General features: G+C 36.2%; 1 protein-coding gene across 4 annotated transcripts in view; it reads right to left on the bottom strand.

Annotated features, from left to right (window-relative positions):
* FSTL5 (follistatin like 5) overlaps positions 1-11,114 on the bottom strand; it is an 826,955-nt gene that overhangs the window by 219,946 nt on the left and 595,895 nt on the right. For all 4 annotated transcript variants that reach the window (XM_017525990.2, XM_017525989.2, XM_017525991.2 and 1 more), the window contains one exon: positions 6,643-6,763. In XM_017525990.2, the coding sequence (XP_017381479.1) occupies positions 6,643-6,763 (121 nt within the window). The remainder of the gene's footprint in view (positions 1-6,642; positions 6,764-11,114) is intronic.

Below are 11,114 nucleotides of genomic sequence, written 5' to 3'. Positions count from 1 at the left end.
AAAAAAAAAAAAAGCAATTACTTTTGCACCATCCTACCTAATAAATAAAATCTTAAGGAACCATTGCAAGGCAGAGAGATTAGCTTTTGCAGTAAGAAGCTATCAAGGGACAATCACCATAGATCAGGGAGCCTGTCTGGGCTATGGAGCAAGACATGAATACTGTCTGCTGGAGGCCCTCATGAGGGAAAAGGCTGAAATGATACATGGCTGATACCATCCCCCAAGCAAGAGCCTATCTTCTAGATGACAATCAGCTGAAAGTTTTAACTCAAAATTGAAAGAATAAAGAATTGACTGATATGAAGAAGGAAAATATATTTCTACCTATTACTTTTTTAGGAGGGAAACTGGCAGAATAGTAGTTCTCAAACTATCTTCAGGATGACCCGGAAGGTTTGTTAGAACACAAGATGTTCTATACCATACTTAGAGCTTGTGACTCAGTAGGCATAGATGATCCCTGAAAATTTGTCTTTAAAACAGGATGCTGTTGCTCCTTGTGCATGAACCACAGTTTGGCAATCACTGAGCAAGAGTAACCCTCTAGTTTTTCACTCCCTCATCCTTTATTAACTCATAGTGGGAGGAGAAGAGAGGGTGAAGGAGAGCTGTTATTTCCTGCTTTCCAGTTCTCACTGTTTATAGACAGGTTTTACTTTCCCCTGCACTTAGACCTGCCAAGCTTCGCTAGGAAGGTTTAACACACCCAGTGCAGAGATTTCAGTGTTGCCTATGACTAGATGAGAAAGCTGAATTCTATGATGCAAGAAAGAAAGCTTTGTTGCCCCAGACTTAAACTGGTTTTCTAAATAATAGCTTTGTCTGTAATGAAGGTCACACTTTGTATCTGTTTATCTGGCTCTTGTGTCTTTCTTACATATGTTTCCAAACTTTGAAGGAGAAAAATAGGGGTGTTCTATATAGACAGCTTGTAAAACCAACAAATAGCAACCATTTTATGCAGATTTTTTTTATTTCAGTAGAAAAAACTCCACACAATATTATGTCTGAGGACTTAAATAATTTGAATGAGAGAGAAGTAACAGTGTACATATAGGTTTACTATCAATATGGACAAGCTTTCTGCCCAGAGGGGAGTGTAAACACTGATGACTTTTAAAAATTTCAAACATTCTGTATCATAAGCTTAAGATCTAAAACCGATTTGCTTTATGTAAAAAGAGAAAGAAAAGCATGAAATGAACTCTACTGGTACAGTCAAGCTACTTTGATTTATACATAATGCTTTTCCAGACAACGACACAGTGCACTTTCATATTTCAATAATCTAATTTTACATTGTTTGAAAAGGAACAGGGCTATAGATAGACTTTTATTTGGCTTATGCCCTAGGATATTTAAATAGACTTTGAACTTCAAAAATACTCTTTTACAAATTCCAATAGCTTGTGGTATTTTCAGGGCTTGTCATGGTAATCAATGATATATTTTATTTTTATTAAGAATTAACAAATTGTTAAGATAAATATTTTAAATTCTGAAAATAGGATTTTCTAAAGGTTTTTTAACCTTTTCTAAAAGTGAAAAAAAAATACAAGATGAGTTAAACCAGTTTTAGAGATTTATTGAATTCCATAAATGTGCTATTTGGTAGATAATCTGCATTTTCTTGCATTTTCATTGTATTTTAGCCAGTGTTATTCCTCATTCCCAACTACTGTTTTTATTACTAACTTATAACACTTGAGTAATCCCAAGTTTACTATACTTTGTTACATAAAAAAAAAATGTGGTTAAAGCTATTATTCCAAACACAAAATACCATAAAACCAAAGGAAAGCAACACACCGAAAAAGAGATAGCACCAATTTTAGGGCTGTGATTTTGTAACTTATCACACCATTTCTAGATACGTTATTATAAAGTGTCACATTGTATTTTTGTTTGGCAAAATATTTTGATACATCAGAAACTTTGTAAATAAGGTGGCTAGTTACCTATTCAATATTTACTTCCCCCTTTCTTCTAATTAACATAGTCTTTATATTGTTGTGGGTGGCTATACATCAAAGTCAGAGAAATACATTGTACCATGTCTTTGCATTTTGGGAAGATCAATGGAAGTCATCACTGGTGCTTTCATTAAAACTTTTTAAAAAGTGCTTTCTCATGTGTCAGGTGTGACTTCCCCCTTCCCCCCACTTCCAGTTTCCCTGTTGAAAGGTCTACAGAATTTCCACCCATTTTGAAATCCCATCACAGGATTTCAAAATGGGTAGGAACTACATGCTAATCATAATAGGGAAGCTTATGATATTGATGACCATATAGATCTTCCATCCCCAAACTGCCCTATCTTGGCTTATTTTATGCGTTAGAAAAATACACTTGTATCTCCTTTGAGCCTCTATCCTTTTGGGTCTATATTATAGCAGTTAAAGGCAATCCCTCACTGTTAAAAATAAAAACAAAATGGACGTTGAAACACACTTATTGCTTTCCCTTGTTGATATAAATGCGGTAGAACAAGTTTTTGCTCAATGATAGTTGAATTTGATAAATCAGTGTTATTTTATACCTTATTTCTCCGGCGGTTAAGGTTCGAACCGGCAAATTAGAAATTAGATTAGAACGTTTGGGCTGCTTAAAACCCTAGCAAACCTTAGTGGTCCACACATTCCTTTATACAGACTTGACCTAACTAGAAACATTTTTTTATAAACAGAAATTGCCAGCTGCTTTGAGTGAGGGTATTGCATATCTTCCTCTCTAGCACCTCGTCCTAGTAATATTTGACCAACTTGCCAATGCCAGTCAATTTTCATGTCACATTTATCATGTCTTCGCTTGTGTCCTTATCTCACACTTAGTGTCTGGTCTACCCTAATCACTCCTTTGTAAACTTATTTAACTTCTTCACTCCTAAACATCTCCCACTTACTCACCTGACAAACAAAACACTCGCTAAATCAAAATCTTTTTTTCCTCTCATAGCCAGTTTACAGTCAGCCACAACAGAGGGAAAACATATGCCACGAATACTCCAAGCTCTCCCCTACATACCAACTACATATTGCTATTTCAATCCCCCTCCTGCATTGCAAGATAATTATTTTACATCTCTTCCCCTCCTCAAACCACTAAAGCTATTAGAAACTCTTCACTTTCAACCATTGTTATTCAATTCCCTGAAGAAAATTTAGGTAGTGCAAAAAGGATATCCTCATCCTCCTACAAGGTGAATCGTTTCCCAAACAGTTTGTCTTCCGCCCTGTTTCAACAGATGAACTATTCATCTTCCAAACACCAGTCCCTTCTTCTGTGAATTAGATCACATCAATTTTAAATGTAATTGATTTGTTACTATAATTATCCTTTTGGCCTTATAAATTATATGTTTTTCATCTTTCCTGGATTCTTCCCATCAGCATAAAAGATGATCATATCTATAACTTTTATAAATTTCGCTCCCTTGAATGCAGGAGCTTTGCAGCTACTGCAAAGTTCTCTTACTTTCAGCAAATGTTCTCCTTTAAAAGAGTTAATTATAGAAGTGTTCATTTTTCCACTTTCCATTCTCTCTTGAATTGACTATAATCATAGTTTTATTGCCAATACTTGGCAAAAGCGGGTCTTGGAAACGTTAATAATTGCACACAAGTACGAAAAGCTAGTGCCTAAATTATATTCCTCATCTTGTTTGCTTTCTCAGCAATGATAATATCATTGTTTTTCTCCACAAAACCCATCCCTTCTTGAAAACCTTTATACCAAGAAAGTCAGAGCAGTTTAAATGTTGTGGGATGTAATGGAAAAAAACTGTTTTTGCAACCTGTGAGATATTGGTTCACGGACCCTTGTACCTAGAAAAGAAAAAGCGTTAGAGTTGAGCACAAGCAATCACTACTAATATTGAATTCCTCTTGATTAATTCATAAAGTTAAGGCTGATAGGGGGCACCCTGTTTCTGAGACCTCATTATTTCTTTATTCCTGTATTCTATCTTCAGAAAAACCTGAGATCAGAGAGTAAGCAGTTCATTCACAGGAGGAGATGAAATAGGGAAGCCGCCTTTCACCAATGCTGTTCAGTGCAATCTTGCAACATGAAAGTCCGCAGTTTGACTCAAAGTCTCCTTCCTGGGTTTCCCAGCTGGAGCATGGCAAATGAGTAAGTTACGTAAGAAACCTACATCAGACATGAATGAGGAGCAGCAGCTCCTGAAGAGCAGCCGTTTAGAATAGTTGTCACACTTTACCATGTATCACAATTTCCTGGGAAGCTTTGCAAAATGCAGATTTCAAATCAGACTTCCTGAGCGTGCTAGTGAAGGCCAGGTTCTGCGCTTGTGATTTTTTTTTTCTTTTCTTTTCTTTTTTGTCATTCTGATACAGGCAGGGAACATGCAAAATATACTCTAAAAACTACTAGGAACTCTTACATGGAAGAACTAGGACTGAGAGTGAGGATAAGAAAAGACAGAATTAATTGTCAGCCAAAAATGAAATTGGAGACTCTCTATCCCTAATGCTAAAAAAGAAAAGAAAAGGAAAAAAGCAGGGCATTAATCTTGTTGAATGCGCAAACAGTCAGTAGGCATTCACCACAAAATAGAAGGTGAGGGCCAGACGTCCAAGAACCATTTCCCCAAGGATGCAGCATCTACATCCAGAGGAGCAGTCTCAGCACAGATTTGTCCCACCCTCTCAAGATCATGTATCAGCAGGTACAATTGCTATATATATGAAAGTCCATCTCCAAACATCTGAGGCCACTGGGAACAGCATGAATCTACTTAAAATCTTGCCTGCTTTCTTCCCTGATTTCATTGAAAACTGGGTTCAAGGCCGGGTGCAGTGGCTCACGTCTGTAATCCCAGCACTTTGGGAGGTTGAGGAGGGTGGATCACGAGGTCAAGAGATTGAGACCACCCTGGCCAACAAGGTGAAACCCCGTCTCCACTAAAAATACAAAAATTAGCTGGGCGTGGTGGTGCACGCCTGTGGTCCCTGCTACTCGGGAGGCTGAAATAGGAGAATTGCTTGAACCCGGGAGGTGGAGGTTGCAGTGAGCCGAGATCCCACCACTGCACACCAGCCTGGCACCTGGTGACAGAGCAAGACTCTGTCTCAAACACACACACACACGCACAAACACACACACACACACACAAACAAATAAAAAACTGGGTTCAAAGACTTGATCGTGTCTAGATGCCAACTGGATTTTCACCAGAAACCAAGAACTAGATCTGCTTCCCTTGAATGTCAACAATAGTCAAATCAGATTACCCAATATTTTCAAACTTTTGGGCATGTTTTAGTAATTAATTTCCAGGACACATACGTCTCATCACAGAGCCCTGATTCTCAGTCTTCTCCGCTTGTTAACCTCAGATCCAAGGCTCATTCCTCTGACTTCATATTCCATATATGCTCATTTCTAAAGGAACCTCATTAGGCTCAGATTTATGACTTTAAATGCAATTTATATACATTGTTATTATCTGAACATACGACTTTGAGGTTTCATGTTCCTCCCTTGAATACTTGTCATTTCTATCGATAATTATATTTAAGTTAACATGCCAAAATTGAATCGCATCCAATCTCAAAGTGTGTTCCTTCTTCAAAGCAGTAAATGCTCCACCCCTAAAGCCAACTGCTTCCTTCACATTCCTTAGGCTCATATTTTCACGGTCTCTCACACTCATGTGCTATTCCTCAGTGATACTGACAGAATTACTTTCAAAATATATTCCAAATGTGCCCACTTCTTTATAACTCCACCGTTGAGACTACATTTTGGGCTACCACTATCTCTTACTTAGACACTAAAATAATTTTTAAATTATCATTTATTTTAAAACAAATCAGAATGTGCTACTCCATACATGAAACACTTCGATAGCTTCCCCTTACACTTAGAATTGAAATCCAGATATTTACCTAGGTCCACAAGGCTCCATGGGATCTGCCCCAAGGCTACCTCTGCAAGCTTATTATCTGCCAATTTCCTCTTAATTCATACCCATCACACTAGCCACCTTGCTGCTCCTACAGAAAGCCAAGTAAGTTTCTGCCTCCTTTTTATAAATCGTAGACTAACATCTGTTACAGTAAATTATGAAAATGAAATATTTACCAATAAATCATATATGTCCTGTATTCAAGTAAATAACTAAAATTTGAATTATATCAGGAATAAAGAAAAGTTCTGATTGTAGGAGTGATAAGCCCACTTGGGCTTATCATAAATAGCCATTAAATTCACCATCAAGAACATAAAATTTGCTATACATGAATAATAGTATTCTATATCATTAATATAAACAATTAAATAGATGATCTGTTTAAATTTTGTTTTTATAATCCATGCTTCTGTAATTGTTAATATTCTGAGCTAAAAATAATGTAAAGTTCTTGTGTTTTAACTTTTCAATTACAATGAGTTACTCTAGTATTTTATGATAATGAAAATAAAGTACCAATTTATAGTGTTTATTCACTTGGAAACTTTGTAACTTTGCACACCTTTTTTTTTACTTAAAAAACTTTTACATTTTCAGTTAAGTCTTAAAACTTGAAATATTATTAGTACCTTATAAAAACTTAAAATATCGAAGCCTTCCCTAGTGGTATTTTTTGAATAGCAAGGGTAACAAAAATCACTTCTTACCATTCACTTGGAAGATGTGAGTCTGACGGACTTGTTCATAGCCATCTGCATAGCAGGTGTAATTGCCCATGTGAGTTGTGGTAACCTTAGTAATATACAAGGATCCATCATCTCCAAAGTCCTATTAAAAAAAAAGTAAAATAAAATAAAACTTTGCATTTAAAGAGTTGTAACAATTTCACTTTTTAAAATGTGTATTCAGGTGCAAAACTAATAAACTCAAATATGTTTTAAAATCATCAAAATGAGCATTGTTGGGTGTGTAAATGTAAAGGATCTATAATTATAATTTTCTAACAATTTGTTTTGCTTAAAAACCATAATATCACTCATAAATATAGCTTTTAAATATTTATTTGAAATGCATTTTCAATATATAAAGTAACTTAATTTCCACATATGTGTTCTAATTTAGTTCCCATTTTTAAGATTAGTACAGGCCGGGCACAGAGGCTCACACCTGCAGTCCCAGAACCTTCAAAGGCAGAGGCAGGCTGATCGCTTGAGATCAGCAGTTTCAAGACCAGCCTGGCCAACATGGTGAAGACATGTCCCTACTAAAAATATGAAAGTTAGCTGGGTGTGGTGGCAGGACCTGTAGCCCCAAGCTACTTGGGTGGCTTAGGTAGGAGAATTGCTTGAACCTGTGACGCAGAGGTTGCAGTGAGCTGAGAACATGCTACTGCACTCCAGCCTGGGCAACAGAGTGAGACTGCCTCAAAATAAATAAATAAATAAACAAATAAATAAATATTTAAAAATAAAAAAAAGATTAGCACAGCTATAATGTGTTTTCTTATTTATAGCTAAACCAAACACCTGCTAACTGCATTCTTCACACAGGTAGTTACCCAATACTTTTTTATTATTTAATTATATATTTACCAATAAAAATAATTATTAAAGCAGTGTGATCTCAGTGATAACATTTAGAGCCATATCATAGAATAGCATTTATTTTGCAAGCCCAGATATCATCAACACATTCGAATAAAATAAGCATACCACTTCGAAATAGTGAAGACAAATGCATTTTGGAAAAAAAGAAAGGAAAAAAACCTCACTCTCAAAATCAAATCTATGGAGCACCTCCAGAACAACAAAGACCAGAAAATCTTCTCTTCCATTAAGGTAATGATTATTCTGGCAAAAAACTGAAAAAATCAATTTTTTTTAAAAATTCTGTTAATAGAGAAATGCTCACAATAGCCCACAGAGTATTTACTCAAAAAGTAGCTGTGTCATATTATGAATGACAAAATGTATGGAGCATTTTAACTTTACTTCCTCAACATCTCTCCGCAGCTGCATGTTGGCCTTGAGCCAGCCACCCTGAAACTATGCCAGCTATGCAGCTCGTCATCCTAGAAGACACTGGAAGGAAAAGACCAGGTCTTAAGCTCTCCAAGGCCTCATCCTCAGAGAATTGTCCTTGTTGGATAGATCCAGCAGGTCTTCGAAAACTTACATTTTCATGACTTTTTATTCTAGCAAGACTTAAAGCTCACTCTGTGTAAAGAGCCCTCTCCCTAAACTGAGCCTTGGGTTCAATAAATTCTCCTGCCTTAGCCAACCCAAGTTGCTGGGACCACAGGCGCACATCATCATGCGTGGCTAATTTTTGTATTTTTAGTAGAGACAGGTTTTCACCACGTTGGACAGGCTGGCTTCAAGTGACCTGCCTACCTCAGCCACCCAAAGTGCTGTGATTACAGCCATCAGCTACTGTGCCTGTCCCCTAAAGTCTCTGTTGAAAGAAAACATCAGCAGTTGTTTAACATTACAACTTCCCAACTTCCTGCAACAGAGTTACTAGTTGTAGGTAACAATGGTCTGACTAAAAAGCATTACAAAATAAACCTGAGGAATGGGATCTCTGTAGAGACATTTGAAGAGTTCCACATATTCCTAGGAGTCTAGAAGGCCACACAAATGTGCAGGACTGTGTGCATGCTCCAAAGAAATGTGTGAATCCCTACTGCCTCATCTCATATGGTTCTACACAAGCAGAAATTGAAGGCTAAGGCAGAGTTGGGAATTATATAAGAACACTCACAGTGTGACACAAAACAGAGATAGAGAACCTCAATAAAGCCTGGGAGATTTACTGATGTAAAGCATTTAATTAAATTCTTGTTCAATCATTAGATCACCACTAAGATAGCTGAGCAAAGATTTTAGTGGCCGCACAGAACACACCAAAGAAAAATAGGTAAATTCAACTTCATCAAAATTAAAATATTTTGCTCCTCAAAAGACATTATCAAGAAAGAAGAGATGCCCTACAGAACAGAGAAAATATTTGAAGAAAATTTATCTGATAGGGATCTTCTATTATGAATATATAAAGAATTATTACAATTTAACAATCAAAAAGCAAATAGTAAGGCTGGGCGTGGTAGCCACACCTGTAATCCCAGCACTTTCAGAAGCTGAGGTGGGTGGATCATATGAGGTCAGGGGTATGAGACCAGACTGGCCAACATGGGGAAACTCCATCTCTACAAAAAATAAAAAAGTTAATTGGGTATGGTGGTGCATGCCTGTAATCCCAGCTACTGGGGAGGCTGAGGCATGAGAAATGATTAAACTTGAGAGGCGGAGGCTGCAGTGCGCCACTGCACTCCAGCCTGGGTAACAGAGTGAGACTCCATCTCAAAAAAACAAACAAAACAAAAACAAATAGTCTAATTCAAATAATGGCTAGAGGATTCAAATGGACACTTCTCAAAAGATTTAGAAATGAACAATAAGAACATAAAAGTATGTTCAGCATTACTAGTTACTAAGGATATGCAAATAAAGACCTCAGTGAGATACTACTTCATATGCTCTACATTGGCTTAAATAAGAAAGAGACAATTTCAAGTGTTGGAGAGAATGTGGAAAATTTGGAACCTTCATACATTGCTAGTGTGAATATTAAATGGTGCCTCTGCTTTGGATAACAGTTTGGCCACTCCTGAACAAATTAAGCAAAGTTACCTAAGACTAGCAATTCATTTCTGTGTACATACCCAAAGGAACTGAATACATGTCTAATACTAACTGTATGCAAATGTGCATGAAAGGCAAAAAGGGAAAACAACCTAAATGTCTATCAATGGATGAATGGATAAATAAAATGGAGTCTATCTATACAATGAAATATTATTTGGCAATATAAAGTAATAAAGTACTGATATACATTGCAACATGAATAAACTTTTTTTTTCACTCTTAGGACCTTTGCATGAATCTTGAAAATAATATGCTAAGTGAAATAAGCCAGATAAAAAGGCCACAAACTGTATGAATCTGATTATATGATATGTCCAGAATGACCACATCCATAGACATAGAAGATAGATTTGTGGTAACCAGGGACTAAAGGAATGAGAGAGTGAGAAATAACTGCTAATAAGTCTGAAGTCTTTTTTGGAGGAATGAAAATATTTTAAACTTTGATAGCCATGATGGCCGCACAATTTTGGAATATACTACAAAGCACTGAATTGCACATTTTAAATAGGTTAATTTTATGGTTTGTGGAGTATAAGACAGTAAAGCTGTTGTTAAAATCTATGTGGAATACTTACATACAAAAAATTAAGTATGTCATAATAAAACTATATATATATATTCTTAGTTAATGAAACCTTCACTAAGTATGAAAAAAAATTAGAAATCAAAAAAGAAAGAATAATTGACATGTTTATATAAAGAGGAAACAATTTTGGATTTCAAAACATTGCAAGCTGTACAGAAAGCTAATTAACCATAGATTATCTACACAAAATATTAAAGACAAAGCTCAATGCATTTCATCTTTATTTATATAGCAGTCATCTGTATGCCAGACACTACTGTAAATACTTCACATAAATGTGCACATTTCATCTGCATATTAAACCTGTAAAACAAGATCTATTAAAATTCTACCTTTTATAGCCTGGGATGCTACGATGTCAAGTAAGCTCCTAGTTCCACTTGGCCTCTAATTAGTGGAGGTGGGATTGGAAACCAGGTTGGCTCACTCTAGAGTCTGTGTTTCATGCTCCCACACCACACTGCCTTCCTTGACAATCATAAGTTGAAACAGGGAGAAAGACAGGAAAAGAGGACAAAGAGGAAATTTGGAACAAAATGCTCAAAACAAAGAGGTCAAATGCACTACAAGGTTTGAAGAAAAGAGGTTGGAAATACAGTGAGAGTACATGTGACATACAGGAAAGGCTGAGTAGATCCACTGAAGTTTGAGTCAAAAGACAACATTGCAAAACATGTCAACCTCTGTATATCTTCCTTTTCTCAGCTATAGAGAATGAGGATATGAGGGTGCTGGAACGGAAATTCTGTTTTAAGATGCAATTGACATATTTTGAATAGAAATAGTCTTCAAGATTTTTTTCTCATATATTTCTCTCAGGATTTACCGTCTAAGAGGTTTTAGTTCATTGCGTCTTTCTTTTTTTTTTTTTTTTTTTTTTATT

This window comes from Cebus imitator, unplaced genomic scaffold (genome assembly GCF_001604975.1).
Source record: "Cebus imitator isolate Cc_AM_T3 unplaced genomic scaffold, Cebus_imitator-1.0 Scaffold40, whole genome shotgun sequence".
Taxonomy (NCBI): domain Eukaryota; kingdom Metazoa; phylum Chordata; class Mammalia; order Primates; family Cebidae; genus Cebus; species Cebus imitator.
This window is presented reverse-complemented; position numbering and strand designations above follow the sequence as displayed.